General features: G+C 46.8%; 2 protein-coding genes across 4 annotated transcripts in view; one reads left to right on the top strand and one right to left on the bottom strand.

Moving 5' to 3' along the window:
- Positions 1 to 5,282: 5,282 nt before the first annotated feature.
- UHMK1 (U2AF homology motif kinase 1) lies at positions 5,283 to 25,731 on the bottom strand. Of its 3 annotated transcripts, none has more exons than XR_014565551.1 (9): positions 25,493 to 25,731; positions 23,272 to 23,564; positions 20,797 to 20,988; positions 14,834 to 14,928; positions 13,529 to 13,605; positions 12,894 to 12,992; positions 9,393 to 9,481; positions 6,587 to 8,692; positions 5,283 to 6,211 (listed from the first exon to the last, which is right to left on the bottom strand). XR_014565551.1 is itself a non-coding variant. In XM_083743958.1 (8 exons), exons 1-8 carry the CDS (start codon positions 25,719 to 25,721, stop codon positions 8,546 to 8,548), a joined length of 1,221 nt encoding a protein of 406 aa, XP_083600084.1. In that variant the 5' UTR covers positions 25,722 to 25,731; the 3' UTR covers positions 5,283 to 8,545. The 3 variants fall into 3 exon arrangements, 1 of the variants encoding a protein (XP_083600084.1); XR_014565552.1 differs by having other exon boundaries at positions 5,283 to 7,606; positions 7,638 to 8,692; XM_083743958.1 differs by having other exon boundaries at positions 5,283 to 8,692.
- Positions 15,364 to 26,207, top strand: part of LOC310847712 (uncharacterized protein) — a gene marked incomplete at its 3' end in the record, with an annotated part of 137,242 nt that continues 126,398 nt past the window's right edge. The window contains exon 1 of the mRNA XM_083745774.1: positions 15,364 to 15,531. The remainder of the gene's footprint in view (positions 15,532 to 26,207) is intronic.

The following is a 26,207-nucleotide window of genomic DNA, read 5'->3' as shown; positions in this document are numbered from 1 at the left end:
CGAGATGTTACAGAGATCCCTCAGTTTGGATTTTGAGAGTCCCTTTCTCCCTCTCAATTCCTTCCAGTTAAGGAGGACAAATTGCAGAGGGGTATCGGAGTCCTCTCCAGAGCGGAAAGGCTTCATAGAAGCCTTGTTGCCAGGAGGAGTCCAGTCAGAGTATTGAGAAGCGTGGGCTCCCATTACTCTATTCTACGAAAATGGGGTTTCGCTAGCGATGTGCACTACAGACAAAAGGATGGACAGACAAGGGGAAAACAAAGGGGGAGAAAAAAGATAGAGAAAATAGTGTTCTTTCAGTAATTAAGGTACCTCTGTTTATCTCTATTAAACTTAATCCTGCCTACTATCGAACCGTAACTAACTTATCATCTATAACTCTCAAACATCAGCCTTGAGCTCACGGGTCTCTCTCTACCCGATACACAAACACAAATCCTAGAATTCTACCGCAGTACTGCTTACACAACTGGTCCTAGTGTGGGGCCCCAATTCGTGAACCGCCCCTTCTACCCTCCACGACAGCCTCCTGCCTAGCCTTTGAGACTAAGTTCGGAACCCCTACTGGACGCTTGCGCAATGCAATGCCAGATCAAGGTCCGAGAAAATGAAGGTTTGGAAAGGAAACAAACGACTTTGCGTTCTCACGTACCCGGGTCATCCCTAACAAAGGTCGCCGGGCAGGAGGGGCGGCTTCGTTTGCATAATTAGGCGAGAGAGAGAGAGAGAGAGAGAGAGAGAGAGAGAGAGAGAGAATGCTTTGATGGACGCCTCTGAACGACTCCGAGAGAGGGACGTCAGAGAAAAACAGTAAAGAGCCACGCTTTCCCGGACTCAATTCCAAGACGGAAAACGGGGGAGAAAAGGACAGAAGGAGATTTATTTTTCTTTGAAGGACGCCTCCGGACGACTCCGAGGGAGGGACGTCAGAGAAGTATCAAAGGGCCACGCTTTCCCGGACTCAATTCCAAGACAGAAAATGGGGGAGAAAAGGACAGATAGATTAAGACGTACCTGGACGACTCCGAGAGGTAACGTCGGAAAACAATAAAGGGTACCACGATTTCCCGGCCACACTCCGAAAGGAAATCGGGGAGAAAAAGGGAAAGTTATAGACGCACCTGGGCGACTCCGAGAGGTAACGTCGGAAAACAGTAAAGGTACCACAATTTCCCCGGCCACGCTCCGTGTAAGAAATTGTGGGGAGAGAAAGGGAAAGTTATTGACGTTCCTAGACGACTCCGAGAGGTAACGCCAGACAGTAAAGTTCCGCGACCTCCCTGGCCACTTTCCGAAAGGGGAGAATCGGGGAAGAAAAGGAAAGAGTTTAAAACGCACCCGGCCGACTCCGAGGGGCTGCGTCAGAAATGAAAGAAGGAAAGTCTGGCTGTCGTGGGGACACTGCTTCTCCACCCCCCTCCCAATGTGTTTTACTTCAAACCATACTCACGTTCGAAGATGTCCCCCGCAGATCCCGGGATCCTTTCTTTTAGCCGGCTTTTACCTCGCCTTTGCTCTCTCTGGTTGGGCTTCTGGTGACGGTTGATTACCGCCCGCAAAGAGGAGGCAGGGAGAGGAAAAAGGGATCCCCGGGCTAAGGTTGCCCAGTGGCGCCCAATCCCCTCTATCTCCCCTCTCACCTTTGCAGGAGAACCAAGTGTCCCTTCGTGGTCGCCAAAACTGTTACCGGAAAATCCGAGGGCTCTCTTGGACAAATGAAGACACCGACCAGAGCAATTCAGAGCAAAACAACAGCCAGTAGGCTCGGTCTTTATTCAAGGAAAAGACTGCCGCGACAGGACTCCCACCGCCCACGAGGTGAAGCAAGATGGAAGCCCCGAACAAAGGACGACCCTAACTTTTATTAGTTGCTAATCCCCTAAGCTACACCCCCAGAATTACATCATATTTACATCATGATTACATTAGAATTAGGAGGAGTCGAGGAGGGGCTACACAGGTAATCCGAGTGTCCTGACACCTGGCCGGAGCCTCCTCTCCCCTCCCCACATGAGTCATTTTTATGAACGAAAGAAAAGGGCGAAGTTTCCTGCCCCCTGAGGGGAATCCGGTCAGAGTCCTTTGTGAAAGTCCGCGTGGAATACACTAAAGGGTCCGTTTATTGTGTCCCTGATAGCTTTCTGTCTGAGCCCATCACGATGGCTATCAAGGTAGTCATGTCACCTGGGAAGGGCTGCAGAGTACGTGACCGCTCGGTCAAAGGATTATGGCTGCCCAACATCAGGCCACCCCCCTTTGATAGTCCTTGTAATATGTAGTAAAATAAAAGTGGTCCGATGAAAATCCGAGGTACGGCTGATTTTTGGTGAATTTATAAAGAATATTGTCCTTGAAGTTCAAAGTACTTTCGCCTTCCGGAAGCAGCTTGCTACATTTTGATTAAATCAGTTACGGTCAATTGAACTCGGAAACATTGTATTTGACAGCTGTCAAATGCGAGGGAAGAGAGCGCCGGTAGCCTGCAGTACCAGCGTGGCCACCATAAGGGGCGCTGTTCGACAATGCTGATTGGGTGAGGCGGCCACCGATTGACCTAGAGTTCAGGCGGCTGGTCTACTCACAATAAAGATAGGGCGATGCGGAGCGCTACAGCGAAAGGCTGTCAGGCTAGCGCTTCCTTATTTACGGAAGGCTTTTAAGAGATGGCCCTCTAAAGGGACATCTCCAGGGTCAGGAAGGGGAGGTGCGTGCATGTGTGAGTGTGGTGCTTGTGCAATACACGTGATTATGGAAGGGGGGGTGATTTCCGGCGACAAGGTGGAATCTTCTTTCTTGTAGTTTGGATCCATTGCTCCGTGTCCGCTTCTCTGGAGCAGCAGAAAACAACCTTTCTCCCTCCTCTATGTGACATCCTTTTATATATTTGAACATGGCTATCATATCACCCCTTAACCTCCTCTTCTCCAGGCTAAACATGCCCAGCTCCCTTAGCTGTTCCTCATAAGGCATCGTTTCCAGGCCTTTGACCATTTTGGTTGCCCTCCTCTGGACACGTTCCAGTTTGTCAGTGTCCTTCTTGAACTGTGGTGCCCAGAACTGGACACAGTACTCCAGGTGAGGTCTGACCAGAGCAGAATACAGTGGCACTATTACTTCCCTTGATCTAGATGCTATACTCCTATTGATGAAGCCCAGAATTGCATTGGCTTTTTTAGCTGCCGCGTCACACTGTTGGCTCATGTCAAGTTTGTGGTCAACCAAGACTCCTAGATCCTTTTCACATGTACTACTCTCAAGCCAGGTGTCACTCAGCTTGTATTTGTGCCTCTCAATTTTTTTTGCCCAAGTGCAATACTTTACATTTCTCCCTGTTAAAATTCATCTTGTTTGTTTTGGTCCAGTTCTCTAATCTGTCAAGGTCGTTTTGAAGTGTGATCCTGTCCTCTGGGGTGTTAGCCACTCCTCCCAGTTTGGTGTCATCTGCAAATTTGATCAGGATGCCCTTGAGTCCATCATCCAAGTCGTTGATAAAGATGTTGAATAAGACCGGGCCCAAGACACAACCCTGTGGCACCCCACTAGTCACTCTTCTCCAGGATGGGAAATAGGGATGTCCTATTCAATAATGATAGTAGTAGTAGCAGCAGTGGTGGTAGTAGTAGTAGTAGTAATAATAATAATAATAATAATAATAATAATAATAATAATAATATTTTTCATAAACATGAAACATTAAAAAACTTCCCTATACAGAGCTGACTTCAGACGGCTTGGGGGTTCTCATAACTCCATACCCTCCAACATTTCTCTAATGAAAATAGGGATGTCCTAAGGAAAAGCAGGATGTTCCAGGATCAAATCAGAAACCAGGAGGGCTTCTGGAAATCCAGGACAGTTCCTGGAAAATGGTGACACTTGGAGGGTCTGTCATTGGAAATGTGTCCTTGTGGGTGACAGGAGAAAATGGAGTGTGGCTTGGGATATTTGGGGGCTTCGGAATCTTGGCAGGGCTACAAGAGGGGCTCATAAACAGCTACAAAGGGCAGAGCCACACTCACCTGACTTTTAAGGCTGTTTTTGTTCCGCCTCCACACACACCCCGCCACCATTGCTTTTCTGTTCTCTCCCCTCTTACCAGGCCGTGGGAATGGGGAAGAGGGTCCTTCTCTTTTCCTCCACACCCCTTTCATAGCATCTGCTGGGGTCTTGGGCCACAGAGAAGCACCTCTTCAGCCATGCGCTGCCACCTCCATTTGCCCAGAAGGCTTTTGAGCCCATAAAGAGTGGCAGCAGTAGTGGCCAATGCATTCCTTGGAGGCTGGATCCTGCTCCCAAGGTGGTTGCTTTGCTCCCCTTGCCTCCTGGGTGCAGAGGCTCTGACAGGGTGCTGTCTCCGCTCTACCGGTCTGTGTGGAATTCCTGGTTGCCAAAGATGAGCATGCCTAAAGGCTGAGCACTCTTCCTTGTTTTCCTAGCAATGGAAAGCATTAGCAAGCGAAGCCCCTGAGGATACGCTGGCAAGTCACTCCTCAACATCACTACAAGATGTAGCAGCATCGCCTCCCAGGTCAAGACAATATTCACATTGTTTCCAGAAAGCAATATGGGGAGGGGGCTGAATTCTTTAGAAAAAGCCATTCTTAGGTGCAAATTCTAAACTTTTCTGGAAGCTCCATTGTCAGTTAAAGGCACCCCCCCCCAAAAAAAATACATTCCACCCCCCAGTTTGATGGAACTTCATTGTGCTGGTTGCTCTAGTCAGCTACATGCAGTGCTGAATACATCACTTGAATCCATCTTTATTTTTAGCAGGTGTGTGATTCCCTGATGGCGATCAGTGGGGAAGCTCAAAGGCCAAACAAAACATGAAAGAGCAGCTCTTCCCTTCTGTGTTTCCCACAGTGGATGTGGGAACACAAGGAAGAGTTAATGCCCACGTCTCACAATTCTGATCAGATATCCAAGTGGTTGCTATTTAATGCTAAAGAAATGAGGGGGAAAACCAGAAACTGCAAGTGACAAATTTAACAGCACTGTAGTTTTGCCCCCAATGAAGCTTTATCCAGAGCATCCAAGTCGGGGGAATGAACTCACAAGTTCTGTCACCAACAGATGCTGGACAGCAAGACTCTGGTTTCTGCTGCATGTTCACATATGTGAAGTGATTTGAATACTTAAAAGCACACCATACATGCCAGGATCATTTTTGAAAAACTGTCGGGCTCAGATTAGGGCCTGGGTTCCCTCTACCCTCATCTCCAATGCCGTTTGGAAGTCCAATTTCCCTCTCACAAATCAGCCCGTAATAAAAGGTAGCTTGGTTAACATCAGAACAAATCTACTTTATTTTTCAATTAAAATTGTACATTCATCTTTTGAGCTGCTGAGCAATGGTGCATAGAGCACATGATCTCCTTAAATAATCTGAGTAGAAGACGTATCTTTACAGAACAGTTTGCAAAGGAATCATGTCAACGCTCCTGAAGAGTCAAGTCCAGCCAGGCAGGCAGGCAGCGCTATTGTCTTTCTTGGGGCAGAGAGATGGAGGCAGGCCAGAACCAAAAATGGACTCCAGGTCAGATGTGTGCAAAGCTACGACCGGGTCTTTGGACAGAGCCCCTGTCCTTGCCCACAAGCCCCATGACCTTCAGGTTCTCGTGCAGTTCTGGCTTCAAATGTAAGAGAGGAGCAGCTCAGCAACATTTCCCTGCCAAGCCCAAGCTCAGGCAGTAAAGCATGGGGGGGGGGGGAGTAGACATTTTGGACATTCATTCTACTTAACCAAGTCACGAAGACTGAAAGGGGCAGGACCACTGAAACCCAGGTGAATTATGGAGGTGAGAGGACATGACTACACAAACTCTTCATAGAAGACTTGAGGTACTTGGAGGCTGTGGATGCAGTTTGCTTCCCCATCCAGAATCAGGAATATCACTCTCCCAAAATCTATATCAGATACGCTACATAGGACAAACAAACTCAACAATATCAGTATAATTGTCAGTGCAGACAATATCCCATCTTAAATAATTCATAGCTCAGAAAGGCAAGGAGGCAAAACCCAGGAATAAATTTGCCACAAGAGAATCCTAATTATATATATATGCATACACCCCCACCCCTTCTAAAATGCTAGCTTCTGAAGACATTACAAAAAAATTCAAGTATTTTCTAAAATAAGTGGGTGAGACGTTTAAAACGTCTCTTTCTTGTTTTCCTACCATTGCCCAAGTCAACTCTGTCAGAAATGCTGCATAACTTTTGAGAAACCAAGAAGCGAAGGAGCCTCATGCAGGGAAGAGAGGCTGCCGGGGTCAAGGTGGATTAAGCGCAAGGCAAACTGCTGCCCCAAACTGGGGTGCCTTCCATTCTCGGTAGCAGCAGTGAAAGCAGAGGGGAAGCATGCATGAGATGCTGGGAACTGGGGAGCCTCGAGAGGGCAGGACCAGTAGTCAAATTTCAGAAGTTTCAAGCATTTCTAGCAGAACAAAGACTCTTCTCTGAAAAACATGTTTAAAACTGGCTCAGGAAAGTAACTCTACAGAAAGCCTCCCAGGAAGAATCTGGTTGGACAACACCCCATAATATCATTATGCGAGCAGAATTAAATCCTTTCTGTAGGCACCTGCCTAACTATTAGCAGATGATGCTGGGAAGACACAAACAGGCAATTTCTCAGAGACCGTAAAACAAAACAAAACCACCTCCCCATAAGTCTCTGACTAGATAGAGAGAAAGCTCATAGCTCAACAAGCCCTATCACAGGAGCTGCAATTGATCAGGACCTGAAATATCAACTTGAGTGTACACAAACCAGGATTTACTTGAAAATGAGGGCTCTTTCTAATGCATCATTTTAGAGATAATGTCTACTTTTCTATTTGGGCTTACACATAGGGAGCCAAAAGGTGCCTTCACTGGTTCTCGCCTTCTTCCTGGAAGAAAGGCTTCGTTGTATTACAAAGGAATGGCTGGATGCCACAAATGCAACATTCCTGTCTATTGTCTAGCTTCAACTTCTATATAGCCAAATCATCTGGGTGACCCTACCTTGCCTCAGATCCCCTATTTTTAGGGCAGCAACCCTGTTCTTTTAAATGTGAGTTACACTGTGGCTGAGGATGTTTCTTTAAGTCTCTGCAGATACAGCCTAACATGTTCAGTCCTAGGGTGTGAAGGCTTTGAAAGCTGGCTGGGATTTTGTGTTTTGGGTGCTCCCATTGTGGTTCTTCCATTATAAGATACAAGTGACATTGCAGTTGGCCACCCACTAGATGTGTCAGGCTTTGTGCTCTTTTGGGTATGTAGATCTTCTTACGTTCCATCCCTAGGGTAGGCTGTGTTGTTCCTTTGCCTTCCCCTGTCCTCACCAGTGGCCACCAACCCTTCTCCTGACATTCTGAGGTGCTTGCATCTCTGTGCCATTTTAGCACCTCACTTTCTGTGGGTTTTTTCTACCGTTTTCTAAATAGCACAATTGCAAAGTTTTTGAAAAAGTAGTTGCTTTTAAAAAGAGTTCCTGTAGCACAGGGCAAGAGGTTTGCAGCTAAGCTTACTTCTGAATAAACACAACTACAGATTGGGCAGAAAGAACTGTGGACTTTGCTTGAAAATGCCCCCTCTGCAGACTAACCAGTTTCACAATCTGATCTTTATCAAACAGCCAGTTTCACAACCAGGCTAGAGAGCTGGCCAGCTTGATTTCTCCTGTTTGTTACTTTCACTATTTGACCATAGTAAAATTGTGAAAAGAAGAGCAGGACTTGCAGCACACAGCTAGAAGGCGGCAGCCTTACAGGACTATAGCTAGAAACATTTCTACTTTAAAGCAAGTGCTACTGTTTCCAGTGTAACTTACTGATTAAATAGCCAACTGAAGGGTGTGGGTTGGGGAAACCTCTTTCCAAGAAGCAATTAATTAAGGTGGAGAGCCCACAGATCAAGGATAGGGACTTGGAAAGTCTCTGAAACTGGAAACAATAGAGAAAGGAGGAACGCCTCAAAATGGCACCCACTGCCCCCTCCACTCCTGTTCCACTTTCCTCTCCTTAACAGACTTTCTGAGGTAAGAAGACAAGGAGGAGGAAGTGCTGGGGAAACATGGGAGGAGTACAATGGGCTGACAATGTTATCTGTTCTCCCCATAAAATTGTTTGAAGGCAGATTAAAAGCCTCCTCCGGATGCCTGTCCTCCATGGCACATTCTGCTGCTTCTCTGCTTGTGGCACAAGGAACTCCGGAGTGGCTTCACGGAGCAACCCTCCATGCCACCATTCAATGCTTGTCATCTCTAAGTTCGGTGCCATAACCCCCAACACTGCCTTGTGCCTCTATTTCTTTCCCACTGAATTCTTCTTCACCTTCAATCTCCAGCATCCATTTCGCAGCATTTTGGTTACTGTAGAGTAAATCAAAGGCAAGAAGGAGGCTGATTTCATTGCAACAAAACAGAAACACCTGGGCCTTTTTCTTGCCAACCACAGAATGAGAAAGGAGGAGTACAGATGGAGTTCGTCTCTGGAAAATACTTTGGCAAAGCAAGGCAGCTTTGGATACGCGCGTCTCTCCTGACCGCTGCCGCAGACTAAAGCATGGTTTGGTAAAGATACCCTCGCTTATAGGCACTCAGTGGGTAAAATGTCGCCACAACAAACTTGCCGTCAAAACTCTTCCCAGTCAGGGCTCGTTGGGCAGCTTTTGAATCCGCAGCATTTGCATACTCAACAAAGACCTGAAAAGAAGCAGGAGGAATGTCAATCTCCTTTGCCCCCTTGCACTCCTGCTTTCCACGACAGGCAAGACACCTCCCAGAAACTGGTAGATTACCTTTGTTAAACACTAAGGAGAAAAATACATTAAAATGGTATACATTTATTTGATAAGAAAAGATTGTAAAATGATTTAATTCTGCAAAATGTAAGTGTGGTACACTACAGTAGTGTGATTTTTAAAAGACAAAATATAGCACTAGAAGATGTTACCAGAATCTCTGGATAAAGTATAGAAGGTAATATTGAAAAACTTAAATGGAGGTGCATTTCTATTGTTTTATAGTCTTAATAGTGTGGCATTTCAGAGGCATACTGCATTAATAGATAATGCTATTAAAATCCTGTCTCCAAGTCTGAAATGCAATAGTATACAATTTTATTTTAGAGATATATACAAGCAGTAAAGTATTCCAAGATTCCCAGAGAGACAAATGCAAACACACACACAAAATCTGATATATATATATATATATATTTAAATCTGCTTCCATTTATAAGAGAATCATTCTCTCTATGCAAGATAGAAGACAGGAGTTGTATCAGGAAGCCTCAGTATGTGTCTCACTCAGCTGTCATTGTAAAAGGAGAGCTCAGTGCAGCCTTAGACCAAAACCTCAAAGATGAAACATACACACAAATCTTGACTGCCCAAGTACTTACATGGCCTTTGCCTGGATTTTCCTTCGGAACAAACAGGGACACAACCCGTCCATATTTGCAACATTCTTCTCTTATGTCATCCACGATATCTGTGGAATTGAGAAGACAACTGAAAATAGCAAAGAGCCAGCGTAGCATATTGGATAGACTGGCGCAGAAGGACCCAGGAAAGACTAAGCCACTTACCTAAGCTGCTTGAAGGAAGGGCAACAAACAAACAAACATAATCAATAACATATTTTTTGCCACAAATTGCATGTTTCATAACATATAGGGGTCAACTAATTATGTCCAGGTTTGACATAGAACACGAGGAAATAGATAAAGCAAATGATCCAGCATTGTGCAGAAAAAAATGGACACCTGAGATAGCAATTGCAGTTGAGAATAGATTGAATTCAGAAACTGCAATTAAGATCAATTATAATAAACAATTTATCAATAGATTCCTCCCTGACGGCTTACAAAAATCTCATTGAGTCCTTGCAGGATGTGGTCTCTGTCAACATAAACTCAGCCGGCAAGCCACGCACTGCTAAAGGGCGCTGTTGGTTTGACCAAGAGTGCCGTACAAAGAAGGAAGCCTTAAGGAACACTTATTTGGCCTATAGAAATGCTGGACTAAATTACGTATTTTTCGCTCTATAACACGCACCTAACCATAACACGCACATCGTTTTTAGAGGAGGAAAACAAAGGGGAAAAAATCTGAATGAAACAGTGGATGTATCATTTTTGTGCTTCATGCTGTGGCCACAGACATGTGATCTGATGGTGAATTTGGGGTGACCCAATGCAAAGATCCTGAGAATCCCTGTGGATCCATGCTTTGGAACCACGTTTTTGTATCATTGCAGCCCCAGGCAACAATGGGTGCATGATTTTTTTGGTGCAGGCTGTAGCCATGGACAGGTTATGTGATCTGATGGTGAATTTGGGGTGACACAATGCAAAGATCCTGAGGATCCATGTGGATCTATCCTTTTTAACCATGTTTTTGTACCATTGCAGCCCCAGGCAACTGTGAGTGCGTGATTTTTTTGGTGCAGGCTGTAGCCATGGACATGCTATGTGATCCATGTGGATCTATGCTTTGTAACCACGTTTTAAGTGGGGAGGGAAGGAAAAACACAGAAGGGACAAGGAGCATGAGAGGGGTGTGCAGAGAAGCAGCTGGCTAAGAATGCAGGAGAGGAGTTTAACGGGAGGGAGGAAAGGAAGGCAAAAGTTTCCCCACACACACCCAAGCCAGCTTTCTCTTTCTCTTTCTCTTTCTCTCTCCCATCTGCATGTTTTCCGGCTGCCTGCGAGTCCCTAGAAAGCATTAGAGCACGGAGAGGAATTAGAAGGAAGGACACGATCCTTTCCTTTCCCCTGCTCTTTGTTCCGTTTGAGCAAACACAGCAATGAAACAGAACAGGGTGGGCAGTAAGACCCTGGCCTCAAAAAAAAAAAAAAAAAAAAAGGCAGTCCGAACAAAATTCCTGGTCCCTGCTATTGAATGCCTCACTAAACAATGAAACTAGACTCTTTTGGCAACTGGTCTCCGACTCAATGAAAAATAGCTCTTCAGCCCCCAGCTGTGTCATTCCAGCTCAGGTTTGGGAGAACCACTTCAGAAATATATTTATGAAAATCCAAACCTCCCTTCCAGCTTCCAGGATGATGACAGGGCAGAATTGTCACTGCTCCCTCAGCGGAGGCCGGTTACTGTGGAGGAAGTCTATACATTAATTGGGAATCTGAAGAGCAGAACGACTCCAGGGAAAGTCTTTAACCCCTGAATTGATCACATCAAACCAGCACTGGTGGGCTCCGCTTCTGGCAGCCCTTTTTACGGTAGTAAATAACTTGGGCAAAGTACTATATAGCTGGAAACATGCTATAGTAGTCCCAATCTTTAAGAGAGGCCACCCAAACTTACCCTCCAATTATAGGCCAATTAGCCTGCTTTCAATAATTGGGAAGCTGTATGCCCAATTCCTCAGTAACAAACTGACAACTTTTCTAAGTGAACATAATATACTATCTGAAGCCCAGGCAGCCTTTCGTGAGAACCATTCAACATCAGACCACTGTCTAATGCTGTCCTTCCTAGCCGAGAAGTATACCAGGCCTCTACAGGGTAAGCTCTTTGTGGCCTTCATAGATCTGAAATCAGTGTTTGATTCCATCCCCAGATCCCAGCTATGGTCCAAATTAAATCTGATTTTGCAGGACAAATGACTCCTCTTTCTTATAAAAGCCCTGTACAATGGAACCAAACTGCAGGTCCGATGTGGTCGGCAGGGACAGTTATCAAACAGTATTGAGATGACATGGGCGGGGGTTGAGACAGGGATGCATTTTGTTTTTTGTTTTTAATAATATTTTATAAAGTTTCAGAAATAACAACAAACAGAAAAAAGAAATAACACATACAGAAAAGTATAAAATTACCAAATACAAAAAATACAAAAGCAGAAAAAAACACTAAGAAAAAAAGAAAAACACAAAATCCCTTTTTTTAATTTCTCCTCTTTGATTCACTTATTTTCCTGACTTCCTCACATCTCCCTTTTTTGTATCCCTTTTAAAAATTATTTCAGCAAATTCATATCCAATTAATTTATCTATTATCAATCCAATCTTATTTTTAACCTTGTTGCTAGAACTCCTTCAGCTCATTTCAATGTCATCAACATTCAAAAATTTTACAATGTTTCTGTAGATAAATTTTAGAGACAGGGATGCATTTTGGCCCCCACACTAGAAGAGAGCTTAATGGACCCAGATGGACACCTTCCAAAAATAGGAATGAGAAGGACCCCCTTTGTTGTTACATGCGGATGACACGGCCATCATCTCATGTTCCAGACCCGGTTTGAAATATCTGCTGAGGAAGCTTTCTGATTACTGTTCTGGAAATGGTTTATCCATTAATTATGAAAAATCTAAAATTTTAGTATTTGAAAGAAGCTTCTCCCAGTCTAAAAGGATGCTGGATGGCCATATCCTTGAACAGATAAAGTACTTCAGTTATCTAGGGCTCACATTCCATCATACAGGATCTTGGAAGCACCACTGGCAAACCTCCCTTCAAAAGGAGCTAGCCATACTCAGATTCTTTTTCACAAAGGGCGGCAAATATGTTCCAGCAGCCTTAAGGGTTTTCAGTGCAAAATCTGTTTCCCAACTCCTGTACACTGCAAATGTCTGGCATAATGGGGACCTGCCAAAGCTAGATGGCTTTCAGGCAAAATTTCTATGATCTCTGCTGTAGGTACCCAACTGTGTCCCCAACTCCATACTTCTGTTAGACGCTGGTGAATGCCCAATATCAACTAAACCATGTTAGAAGCTGGTGAATGCCCAATTTCAACTAAAGCATGGTGGGCTGCGCTAAAACATTGGCTCAGGATTTCAGTATTTTCCCACTTCCAGTACATCTCAAGCCATCCCCCTTCCTAGTAGGTTCTGTAGCGTGCTAAAAGATAAGGAGCTACATCAAGATCTACCAACCTTCAAATTCTTCTTCATTTTGGAGAGAGGTATCGCTCAAAATATTTAGCAGTCTTAGCACTGGAGTTGGAAGCATCACCAGATCTTCAATATGGGGGGCTGTTAAAGCAATGTAAGGTGATCATTATATCAAAGAGAAATTAGAAATGGTTGGATGCAAGTTGCTGCAACCTACTCAATCCTATTCTCAAAGAGAGTTAAAAAGTTTGTCTTTCTTTACCTTGCCTTATCACATACAATGCCTCTTTACCTTGTATTTTTACCTTGTGAACCGCCCTGAGATCCTGGGATGAAGGGCAGCATATAAATCCAATAAATAAAAATGAATAAAAAAACTCTCCTTATAATGTTGGGTTCTGACATCCGTGAAATGGGGCTAAGCCCGATTCAGGCATTTAAAATGGCACACGGGAGAAGTGTGAAAGGAGGAAACGTTAATTGAAAACATACCCTTAGGAGTCCACAAGATGGCCAGAGGGTCCCTCTTAAGGACAAATGTTGTTTTTAAGATGTTAACCAGCTTAAACTTGATGCAGAGAATGGATAGAAAATCTCAAAATGAAATGAACAGAGTCAGGGCCAGTTAGGCAAGTGTTATTTGTGGCCAGAAAAATGAAAGATGTTATACACCCTACCAAAAGGAATGCTGAAGAAGGGGCTGCACAAGGCCTTTGCTGCAGTGGCTCTTTCCTGTGGGTCCTCGCGAAGCATGCTGGAAAGCAAAAAGGAGTCTTTGTTGTACAAGCAAGTTCCAGAGATGCTCCCCACAGGGAGACCATTCAAGCTGCATCCAAGCTGATTTCTAGAAGAATAGCAAAAGCCCACCAGGTTCTAGAGAAAGCACGACACCACAGCTTTCATTGTTCCAATTCTATGGCTTTATGGTGATGCTGATTTTATAAACCTTATTATGTATTTCAGTGGTCATTTGCTAGTAATTTTATTTTGGCTGCACTGCAGGTTCCCTTGAGTGCCATTCTGTGGAAGTGTGCTACTGGAACACAAAGCAACATATACATTTCTCCTGCCTTTCTCTTTTAAAGATGAGTGGCCATGCCACTGGTTCTCCCCGGGACGTAGATTCTACATACTGAGTTATGCCAAGCAAATTAGATAACTTACTGCATGTTGCTGGAAAGAAAGCTCATCTTTAGTATTTTATTTCCCATAAATATTATTACCAAAATAGTCTCAAAAAACCAAACAAGCAGACTGCAAATTCACAGCTCCACCAAACACAATTTGGTCTCATTAATTAATCTACTGGTGAAACCTTCTAGCTGGATGACTGTTTCATGAATCTATTGCACAATTTCCTGATTTGTGTGGGGCTTTGACCCCAGGTTACTTACGTCTTACTTATTTAAAAGACGACTGAAAGGAGAAAGTTGCAAATACACATTGCCTGAGCTAGCAATTATTCGCTGCTCTCCACAGCAACTGAAAAGAGTTAAGTAAACTGTAGGTGAATGACAAAAAATGAGGGCCGATATGAAACAAAATAAATTATATAGTATTTTGGCATACCTTAGCCTGGTTACTATCTTCTATCTCTCCCACACCCCAAGCAAGACTTTGCCCAGCCGTTGCCTTTTAACAACCATTTTCCATTCACATAAGTGGTAGTGATTTTAGCATCCATTAAGTGATGAAACACATACGGGCCCTTATGGGAGGCAAATGCTGGTTTTGTATCTGCCGTATTAAGGAAGCCCAAGAGAGGAAAAGCTGGGGCTGGGACCTAACAATCCCATTTATTATATGAAGCACTGCTGAGGTTAAGGGAGAGTCACCAGAGGCAGAAAGTCCCTCTTGTTCAAAAGCCTTTGTAGATAACAATGGAACTCCCCCTTTGTTTGACTAAATCCAGAGGCTGAGCTAGAGCGGCAGGGCAAAACCCCAGAGGAAGAAAACATTGCAGAAGCTAACAGGCAACATACCTTTTGAGGAGGTCTCTGAGGTGATAGGCAGGGATGGCAGAATTCACTACACTTTTGCTGGCGAAAATGTGCTCAATAATGGCAGAACTATTTTCCTAGGAAGAAGAGGTGGGATGAAAATCTCTTAGAAGGAAAAAAACCCCCAACCCATCTTGTATTTACTCTGAACAATCTGAACAGAGTTCCCTGAGGTTGTAGCAGAGCCAGCTACTGCTGTAAGCCCCCCCCCCCCCATTAAGCCTGCCGCAGTAAATTGCTCCATAACACCTATTCCATGGTGGGTTCAGTATTGACACAAAGCAAACCAGCGTAATTCTACCCATTCCTAAAATTAGTTGATGCTCCTCCCTTCTCTTCAGCCATCTGCACCAGGGATTGGAGCCCCCAGTTGTGCTTGTACTTGGCCACCAACACCACATGCCCTGGGCTGTTCCAAGTTGGGAGAGTGTAGAAGTATGTTTCATCTGCTGACTTTAGAAGCAGATCAAGTACCCTGCTGGGTTGGAGTTTTCTTCCTTTCTTCCACTAAAGAGCTTGCAGGGCAGCAGCTGAAGAAGGAGCAAAAAGGGGTTTCTTGTGTGTTTCTTTGTGGCTGATTAGCTGCTCTCCCTGTGCAAAGGTCAGAGGGGGCAGGGTTTCTGTTGAGGCAGGTGATTAGCTGTGGGAGGAGCTTATCAGAGCTTGCAGGGCAGCGGCGCGTGCAGTTTGATCCATCTTTTAGATTTAGGGGAGCTAGTCTCAAACGTTTGTTGGGGGAGACCTAGGTTTTTTTTGGGGGGGGTTATTTGTCCTGTCTTCACGCTTTTTATGATGGAGGACCGCTGTAGCCACCCCCAACGACATGTTCTCAAGATGGAGGGTGAGGGAACAGCTGCAGTCGCCTGCGGTTCCTGCGCAATGTTTGCCATCTTGTCAAAGATTGCAGGCAGCTTTACCTGCAGCAATTGCATGTTGATTGCCCTCTTAAAAGACAAAGTCCAGCAACTGGAGGAACGTGTACCTACGCTCCAAAGAATTAGAGAGCTGGAGCTCTTCTTGGAAGCAACAGAGCACACCATCTCCACCAAGGAGGAGACAGGGGACTCCCCTGAGAAGGAGGCTAGTTCACCAACACAGGAGCCAGATATATGGAGAAACGTGACTCAAAGAAGTAGGAGGCCCAGGGTTCGCTCTGATTGTTTAGAAATATACAATCGCTTTGAGGTCCTCTCCCCTAGCATGGAAGACGAAGAGCAGACTCCATTTGAGGATCTCTCCCTCATTACAGTCGATCAGGTATATGAAGACGAGCAGCAAAGTCAGTCGACCTTGGAACGGACAGCTCACGGAAGAATCCTGACCAGACCTAAGAGGAGGCGTGTAGTGGTGATAGGGGATTCCCTACTGAGGGGAACAGAAGCAGTGATCTGTGGGCCTGACAAGATGTCTCGGGAAGTGTGCTGTCTCCCCGGGGCTAAGATCCAAGATGTAACTGAACGACTGCAAGGAATCATAAAACCCACTGACAAATACCCCTTCCTCTTGGTTCATGTGGGAACCAATGACACCGCAAGCAATAGCCTCCAGAAGATCAAAAGAGACTACGAGGCTCTGGGCAGGAAATTGAAGCAATTAAATGCACAAATTGTCATCTCATCTGTCCTCCCAGTTGAACGACGTGGCCCAGGGAGAGAGGGAAAAATAGTGGAAGTGAACAGCTGGCTTCGCAAATGGTGTAAACAGGAACGGTTTGGATTCTCAGATCACGGACTGCAGTTTCTTGAAGATGGACTTCTGGCAAGCGATGGGCTGCACCTCACAACGGTTGGGAGGAATGTTTTTGCCAAAAATCTCAGAAACCTCATCAGGAGGGCTTTAAACTGACTAATGTGGGGGAGGGAGACAGTGCTCCTGAAGGTAGGAGTCTATCAATTGATGAAGATGATCATCCAAATGTCATAGACGAAATGGAGCAAACAGCACGCAGACCTAGTGGTGGGAGGAAAAAATCCTTAAATAAGAGACACGGGGGAATGATTAATGGACTTCAATGTCTGTACACTAATGGCCAAAGCATGGGAAATAAACAAGATGAGCTTGAGCTCTTGGTACAGCAAACTAAATATGACATAATAGGCATCAATGAAACCTGGTGGGATAAGTCCCACGATTGGAATGTAATAATGGAGGGATACAATCTATTTCAGAGAAACAGACCAGACAAGAAAGGAGGAGGAGTGGCGTTATATGTCAGGGATGTGTATACCTGTGAAGAGATCCAAGATTTAGAACCTCAAAGCCAAAGTGAGAGCATTTGGGTCAAAATTAAGGGAGAGGAGAATAACAGGGACCTCATTGTGGGAGTTTACTATAGATCCCCAAGCCAAACGGAGGACATAGATGATGCCTTCCTGGAACAGATGGCCAAGCATGCAAAAGGAAGGGAGATAGTAGTAATGGGGGACTTCAGTTACCCCGATATTTGTTGGATGTCAAACTCAGCCAAGAGCATAAGGTCAAACAGATTCCTCACTGGCCTTGCAGACAACTTCATTGTCCAGAAAGTGGGAGAAGCAACAAGAGGAACAGCCATTTTAGATCTGGTCCTAACCAATGTTGATGACCTGGTTGGTGGGGTAGAAGTGGGAGGATCATTAGGCGCGAGTGATCATGCTCTTCTGAAGTTTACTATACAGCGGAAAGGAGCAGCCAAGCATACTAGGACTCCATTTCTTGACTTTAAGAAAGCCAACTTCATAAAACTTAGGGAAGTGCTGGGTGAGATCCCATGGACAGTAACACTAAAAGGAAAGGGAGTTCATGATGGCGGGGAGTTTGTTAAGAGGAAGATAGTAAAAGCACAACTTCAGGCAATACCAATGAGACGGAAACATGGAGGGTGCCTAAAGAAGCCAGGGTGGCTATCTAAAGAACTTTTAACTGAGTTAAGATTGTGTACAAAAGGATGTGTACAAAAAATGGAAAAGGGGGGAAACCACCAAAGAGGAATTCAAACAAATAGCCAGCACGTGTAGACACAAAGTCAGAAAACCTAAAGCACAGAATGAACTCAGGCTTGCTAGAGAGGTTAAAAGCAACAAAAAAGGCTTTTATGGGTATGTTTGTAGCAAAAGGAAGAACAAAGAAACAGTGGGGTCACTCAGAGAAGAAGATGGTGAAATGCAAACAGGGGACACAGAAAGGGCTGAACTCCTCAATGCCTTCTTTGCCTCAGTCTGCTCCGATAAAGAAAACAATGCCCGACCTGAAGAATTTGGAGCAAATGATTCAGCAGAGGAAACACAGCTCAAGGGCATCCTGATCAAATTTGCAGATGACACCAAACTGGGAGGGGTGGCTAACACCCCAGAGGACAGGATCACACTTCAAAACGACCTTGACAGATTAGAGAACTGGACCAAAACAAACAAGATGAATTTTAACAGGGAGAAATGTAAAGTATTGCACTTGGGCAAAAAAAATGAGAGGCACAAATACAAGATGGGTGACACCTGGCTTGAGAGCAGTACATGTGAAAAGGAGTCTTGGTTGACCACAAACTTGACATGAGCCAACAGTGTGACGCGGCAGCTAAAAAGGCCAATGCAATTCTGGGCTGCATCAATAGGAGTATAGCATCTAGATCAAGGGAAGTAATAGTGCCACTGTATTCTGCTCTGGTCAGACCTCACCTGGAGTACTGTGTCCAGTTCTGGGCACCACAGTTCAAGAAGGACACTGTCAAACTGGAACGTGTCCAGAGGAGGGCAACCAAAATGGTCAAAGGCCTGGAAACGAAGCCTTATGAGGAACGGCTAAGGGAGCTGGGCATGTTTAGCCTGGAGAAGAGGAGGTTAAGGGGTGATATGATAGCCATGTTCAAATATATAAAAGGATGTCACATAGAGGAGGGAGAAAGGTTGTTTTCTGCTGCTCCAGAGAAGCGGACACAGAGCAATGGATCCAAACTACAAGAAAGAAGATTCCACCTAAACATTAGGAAGAACTTCCTGACAGTAAGAGCTGTTCGACAGTGGAATTTGCTGCCAAGGAGTGTGGTGGAGTCTCCTTCTTTGGAGGTCTTTAAGCAGAGGCTTGACAACCATATGTCAGGAGTGCTCTGATGGTGTTTCCAGCTTGGCAGGGGGTTGGACTCTCAATGGCCCTTGTGGTCTCTTCCAACTCTATGATTCTATGAAGCAGACATGGGAAACCTGAAAGTTGTTGGACTCTATTTCCCATCAAGCCCAGCCAGCCCAGCCAAAGGGATGGTGGGAGTTGTAATCTGGCAACGCCTGGAGGGTCGATCTAAACCTTGTTTAAATGTACCCCAAGCGCTACATTTTTGGTTATTAAAAACTATTTGAAACAGTTTTATTTCATTTCATTTGGAGGTCTTTAAGCAGAGGCTTGACAACCATATGTCAGGAGTGCTCTGATGGTGTTTCCTGCTTGGCAGGGGGTTGGACTCGATGGCCCTTGTGGTCTCTTCCAACTCTATGATTCTATGATTCTAAAGCTTACATCACTTCCTAACACCACCCAGGTGCCTTTGAGGCGGCTCCCATTCTTCACTCCGGTTCTCTGGGAGAGATGCACTGGGATCTGCGTTGTGGGGATGGAGGCCTGAGGATGCTCCAGACCTATGATTGTGCTAGTGGGGAGGGATATCCTATCTCTCCCCTGAAAGAAGGTACAACACACCTGGCTGAGGACTGTGAGAAGCTGCAGTCACCATGTTGGGAGACTGAAAAGGTACCTATGGAAGGGACGAAGGGTTGTGTAAACTGTAACTTTATAGCAATGCAATTATATAAACCCTACATTACAGGAAAAGCTCATGGCTCGGAGGTGCGGCTCCCACTCTGCATGCTGTGTTCCAGCTCTGGCATCGCCAGGGAGGGCCAGGGAAGAAGGCTGCCTTAAATCCCAGAAAGCAGCTGCCTGTCCGTGACGACAATATTGAATTTGAAGGATCTGTGGCCTCAGCTGGCAGCTTATTACATTCCTATGACATGTGCTGATGTCAGCTTGTGCCACCTCCGCTCCTCCCCCAGCAAATGATTGCTTATTTCACAGACTGTTAAGGTATTGGCTCCCATCAGGAAAGCTGCAACGTTCAGTATTTTATCTATCCAGCAAGGCAAATTCAAGCCATGTAAGGTGCTGTCTTCTTCAAATCGGAGTTTCAAAACTCCCAAAGAGAAATTGCCATCAAAGATGAGGTGTGATCTGATCAAGGCAGAATTGAGTGGTACTATTATTTCCCTTGATCTGGGCACTCGACTTCTGTTGATGCAGCCTAGAATTGTGTTAGCTTTCTTTGCTGCTGCATCACACTGTTGACTCATGTTAAGCTTATGGTTTACTAAGAGGGGCTGGGGAAACCACCCAGATGGGTGAGGTATAAATAATAAATTATTTTTATATAAGACCCCTAGATTCCTTTCACACATACTGCTAGTAAGCCAGGTGTCCCCCATCCTATATTTGTGCATCTGGTTCTTCCTGCCTAAGTGCAGAACCTTACATTTGTCCCTTTTGAAAATCATTCTGTTAGTTTAGGTCCAGTTTTCCAATCTGTTATGGTCATTTTGAATTCTGATTCTGTCTTCTGCACCCCTTTCAGTTTGGTGTCCTCTTCAAATTTGACACACATGCCTTCCATTCTTTCATCCAACTCATTTATAAAGGTGTTGAACAACAATGGGCCCAGGACAGAACCCTGCAGCACTCTGCTTATCCCTTATTTCCAGGATGACAAGGAACCATTAATGTGTACTCTTTGGGTTTGCTCAACCAGCTACAAATCCACCTGACAGTTACCTCGTTCAACTCACATTTTACTAGCTTCCTTGCAAGAATATCCTGGGGGACTTTGTCAAAAGCCTTACTGAAGTTATTCAGCACTCCTCTGATCCACCAAGCCTGCAAATCTCAAAAGCTAACTGATATCTCTGCAAAATTACTGCAAAGCTCCTCACCCTCCATTCCTGAGACTGGACAGTATGTTTTAGTTTCATTCCTGAAAACATCTCCAGCAATACTATTCCAAGACTCCAGAGATCGATAGCAGAAGTGCATTCCGTCCCGCCTTGCACTCCCGCCTTGGAGAGGCAGTTCTGCAGCTCAGCCTCAGGAGCGCGGTATCCGTCCGTCTGAATGTACTTCACATCCTGGGGAGAACAAAGAGTTTGCTTAGAAGCCTAAAAGCATAACAAAGCACTGCAGTGGATTTGAAACCTTATACTAGTTTGTTTTATGGTGGTCCAGAGAAATCGCCCACTTAGGCTGCTTCATGCAGAGCCAAAGGATACCACAAAGAAATGCTTAACTTTTGCTAGTCCAAGAATTTGTCAAGAAACTTTTTTATAGAAGCAAAATATAAAAATTCACAAGCAAAAATTCAGCAGCTGCATAGGAAATCTGTTTTGTGATTTAAGTTTAAAATGTTTCAAGGGGTTCTGAAAAGAAACTCACTGGAAAACCACCTCAGTGTATGTTTAAATGTTGATTTGTGCCATTTCCAGGCAGAAATATCCGAGCACTACAGACGTTTTGCTCTTCCACTACCAGAGGAATTGGTAGGCATATTTCACACACTCAGGGGGCGGAGCAATTTGTTCTACCCACGCTAACTGGGGGCTTGTCCAAACCTTTGGAGCACTCCTCCTGCAGATTTCTGAAAGCAGTAAGAGCCTGGTCCGTCCGTCCCCTTGCGGCCCCGAGGGCTGTCTTCCATTTGCCCTGATGCTTTCCCCCGGGAAAACTCACCATTTAGTGCTGAACCAGAACAAACAGCCATTAGGTTTTCCGTGGACTGCTGTTTGTTCTGATGTAGCGCCGAGCAGATTTTTGTGGGGGAAAGCGACAGGCTCAGACCCCTGCCTAGAAAGCATGGGACAATCAGAAGTGTCGGTGAGTCCCATGTGCATCTGAGACTGCTTGGGAGAAAGGAATTCACCTCATGTGCGGCAAACCCGTGTCTTCCTACACATGCGTAGGAACTGCAAGGGATGGACTGGATGACCCTCGGGGTCCCTTCCAACTCTACCATTCTATGATTCTGTGGGAAACAGGAAACCTCAAGGCCACACCGCTTAGAGCAGTGTTTCCCAAACTTGGATCTCCAGCTGTTTTTGGACTAGAACTCCCATCATCGCTAGCTAGCAAGACCAGTAGTCAGGGATGATGGGAATTGTAGTCCATAAGCAACTGGCGACCAAAGTTTGGGAAGCAGTGCCTTCGAGCAATAAGCAACCTAGAGCATTCTTTTAAATGTGTACAAAGTACTCAAGCAATTCTGCAACAATGCTCACAGAGCAGAATAATAGCAATCCCTTCCGTAAAGATTTCAGGATACGTTTTAATAAAAGCACTGCATGTACCCCCCACGGGCACACACACATACACAGGGTGAAGTTTCTAATCGAAGATGTCAGGACTGCCGCTAGGTCCCAGCTCACAGAGGACCAACGCCCAGTGGATATTATATACAAAAGTCTTTATTGAAGTTTAGTTTCCATTTCCAAGCTCTGGGCGCGCAGGCCCACGTCTTAACGCTAGACCGGCTAAGTCCCCTCTGACTCACTGCTCCACCCACACCAGTTTAAGATTCTAGCCCGGCTCCACCTCTTGCGCTGCTCTTTCCTGCGTTGGGTCCTTCTGCCCTCTGGGGTTCCCTCCTTCCTGGACTCCTCTTGACGCGGAGCCTCCTGAGTCTTGCCCCTCCCTCCGGCGGGCTTTAGGACCTGGCTCCCTTCCCGGGCTCCCCGCTGTGCCACGCTCCTGTACATTTGAACTTGGCACGCGCGCCCAGCCGGTGACTTTCCTTCTGACCGTTTCCCCGCTTCCTGATGTGGGTGTTGCCAAACCTGACTCCTCTCCTCCCTCTGGTGGTGAGGACACTGGTCCCGACTCCTGGGACTCCCCCTCCCCACTGCGCTCTGGTGGAGACGCTGGCCCTGATCTCCAGCTGCTGTTCAGGGACTCCCCGCTGGCCCCTCCCTCTTGAGGTTTCTCCCTTGGAATCTCCCTTGCTCTGGCCACCGGCGCTCCCTTCTGTGAGTCCTCCGATTCGCTAGAGAGGCTTGTGGAATAACTCTGGCCACTGTCACTGCCTGCGCCCCCCTCGTACTCCTCCTCCTCACTCTCCATTTGCTCCCCCTCCTGTGTCTCTCCTTCTGAACCCCTGACAGAAGAGAATTTGGAACCATTTCCTGGTCATAGACAAAGATATCTTTACAGCTGAAAGTGTTTTCTTTTGCTACAGGGCACACACGCCTTTTGTCTGGCATTTTTTGCCGGTTTCTGAAAGTGTGTCACCCCCTTTAGAAAAGGCAAAAGCGGGGTGAGTGTGCACAGCACAAGGGCTCCCAAAGCCAATCAGCATTTTCTGCAGTCATCTCACCTCTCTGATTACCTTTTTGCCTAAAAGGTTCCAATGACGCTTGACCAACCTGAATACCCTCCTTGAAGCTGAGTCCAAAGTCAATGAGCTTGAAGCCCTCCTCCTCTGCACTCCACAGGATGTTGCGCGGCTTCAGGTCTGCATGCACATAGCCTCTGTGGTGGAGGAAGGCAAGGCCTTCCAGGACGTCTCGCGCACAGTGCTGGGTGATCCACATGGAGCAGCCATGCAGGCTGGAGTGCGCCAGCAGCTCTGACACGCTGATGTCCAGCAACTCCAACAAGAGGCAGCACGACGGGCCTTGGGCAGAAGGGTAGTCGGTGAACACACCGTACAAAGTCACTGCAAGTAGAAAAACATCCCAAAAGGATCAGCAGGGGTTACTTGGTGGGGCACTACTGGTGCCCGGAAGCTGTTCTGCGCTAAGGCAGTGATTCCCACAAAAAGCTGCATTTGGAACATACAAGATTCAGTTGTTTCCAGCACTTTTCCTGAAGCATCTGGGCCTGGGTATAATTTAATCCAGAGCTAGGCAAGTGCCGCTTGTTTCTTTTGGGGGATTAACCTTCTAACCTTCAAGAGGATCCTTACCCCAACTCTGTGGCCATCAAAGAAAAATGGATGCAGCACAAATAAGGTCAACAACGAAACAGTCTTTAGGTAGCACCAAATAAAATTCTAGTCTGGATCCATGCAGAGTTCTACTGCAATGGACGTCACAGCCAACATGGTTGGCAATAGGTGTACCGAAATGAATTCAAACACCCTGGATACTCTGCACGGGTCCAATATGGCATCATTTGAGAAGGAAATCCGTCTGGCTGAACTCCTGTCTGCTGCCCAATTTTCCGGATTTTTCCCCCTGTAGCACAGCAACAAGACTTGGTTCACTCATTGTGGTTGTTGGCCAAAGTATGATATGCCAAGCTGCAGCATTTCCAGTGGATGCCTGAATGCGCTTCATGGATTGCCTAGTTGTGATTCTTCTTGCCTTTGGAATTTTAGAGGGAAACAAGTCAGTTTCCTTCTGCTCCAAGCTATGCTCTGTGCTGTATGGGGGCTACACTTGACCATTTGGTGTAGATTTATGCTGTTATGCGCAGAGCCAACCATTCGCCACATAGTTCCCATCAGTATGTCTGGCAGTGTGGGGGCAAGAGGAGCTGGGGCTGGCCCGGTACTAAACATCTATGTCTCTCAGCAAAGACAGCCATAGGGTTGCATGCGCATTGCAAGAGGCTAAGAAGCAGTTACCGTGAGGTGATGGTAATCTGCAGCTGACCTCTGGCAGCAGCTGGGAGAAGCCAAAGCACAGTTGCCTTGAGATGCAGTGCTAAGTCTCACATTTATTATTTTTTGGGAAGTTTTAAGTATCGCTCTTCAGCAAAGCAACAAGGCATGTTACACAAGAGTCTTAGAATCACAGACTCGCAGCGCTGGAATGGATCCTGAGGTTCACCTAGTCCAACCCCCTGCAGGGCTGTCCCAGAGGGGGATCAAACCTGCCGCCTTGGCGTCTTAGCACACCATGCTCTAAGCCACTGAGCTTGTCTGTTTCCCACTCAGGCTTCAGACAAAATGAACACACTCAACAAGACTTGCGCCAGCCTTCCCCAGCCTCTTGACCGCCCAGTGGCTTGGACTGCAACTCTCACAGGCCAATGGTCAGGGATGATGAAGGGCAACAGGTTGGGGACTCATGCTGTGCACATGTACCCATTTTATTTAGTGAACCGATTTATATCCTGCATTTCTTCCACAATGCATCTCAAGGTGATGGGGGGGGGGTCTCCCTATGGGCTTTCTGGCCCATGAGTGGCTTTGCCACTTCTGGTCCTGGAGATGGGAAGGGCAAAGCAGATATTGCCTGTCAAAGGATCAATCACTAGTACCATCATCAGGCACTGGATTAAGCCCCCCCGGCTGCTTCCCCATTTGTGGGACGGCGGAACCACAAAACAAGCGCCCTGCGGTTCCCTGCTTCTCCCAATAGCGCGGGTCCCAGCACATGGCGGGCGATGCCGGAGACGGGTTCCTCCCGGGGGAGGATGTGCCCCAGAAGGGGGGCCGGAGAGCGCGCGGGGCTGCGGGAGACCCAGGCTGGGGTTCTCCTTGGGCAAAGCCCCCGCCCCCGCCAGGCCCCTGCGGGGAGGGGGTCCCAGGGGTCATTTAGTCCACCCCGCCCAGCCGGGCCAGGGAAGCCCCTTTTCGCCTCCGCTCCTGCTCTCTGCACAAGCCCCGGAACCCGCCGCCCTCGCGCGCGCTCTCACCGATGCTGCGGTGGCCGCGCAGCTCCTCCAGCGCCGCGCGCTCCTTGCGGAAGCCGTAGCCGCCTCCCTCCGCCTCCGCCTCCTCCTCCCCGCGGGCGGGCGGCAGAAACGCCTTGAGGGCGGCCGGCGGGGCGCGAGGGTCTCCCAGGCAGCGCGCCCGGTACACGGCGGCCGACGAGCCCCGGCCCAGCGGAGCCTCCGCCCGCCACAGCCCCGCCGCCGCCGCCATGGCGCGCCCGGAAGGGAGGAGGAGGAGGAGGAGGAGGCGGGCTCGGCGCCGGGGGGGGGCGGAGACAGGAGGACCGGCACTGGCGGGGGGGCGGGGGAAAAGGCCCCTTTGGAAGTGGCGGAACTGCGGGGGGGGGGGCTGTGGAGGGAGAAGGCGGACACGGGGGTCGGGAGACACGGCCAGCTCCACCTGCCCCACTTCTCGGCGCCCCTGGAAGGCTGAGGGGAAGAGGGAAGAGCCAGGCCCGCCAAGCCAAGCCTTCTCCTCCGAACACAGGCACAGCTGTGCGGGGCTGCATTCATCTCCCACAGGGATGAAGATGAATGTATGGCCAAGAATGCTTTTTTTATTTCAATCCATCCCGGAGACAAGCAGTGCTGGATGCTTCAAAGAATGGCAAAAATATATTTCCAGATTCATCTGACAAGGGAAGAAACCAAGAATAAAATATCAATTATTTTGTATGCCACAACTGCAGCAAGAATT

The sequence above is a fragment of the Podarcis gaigeae genome (assembly GCF_964106915.1).
Source record: "Podarcis gaigeae genome assembly, chromosome: 6".
Lineage (NCBI taxonomy): Eukaryota > Metazoa > Chordata > Lepidosauria > Squamata > Lacertidae > Podarcis > Podarcis gaigeae.
This window is presented reverse-complemented; position numbering and strand designations above follow the sequence as displayed.

Excerpts from the sequence above, each read along its gene's own strand:
- UHMK1 (XM_083743958.1), bottom strand. The coding sequence starts at position 25,721 with ATGGCGGCGGCGGCGGGGCTGTGGCGGGCGGAGGCTCCGCTGGGCCGG. Across the intron at positions 23,565-25,492 it reads GCGCGGCCACCGCAGCATCG|TGACTTTGTACGGTGTGTTC; the intron begins GTGAGAGCGCGC and ends TTCTACTTGCAG. Across the intron at positions 13,606-14,833 it reads CTCAGAGACCTCCTCAAAAG|CATGCTTCGCGAGGACCCAC; the intron begins GTATGTTGCCTG and ends TTTGCTTTCCAG.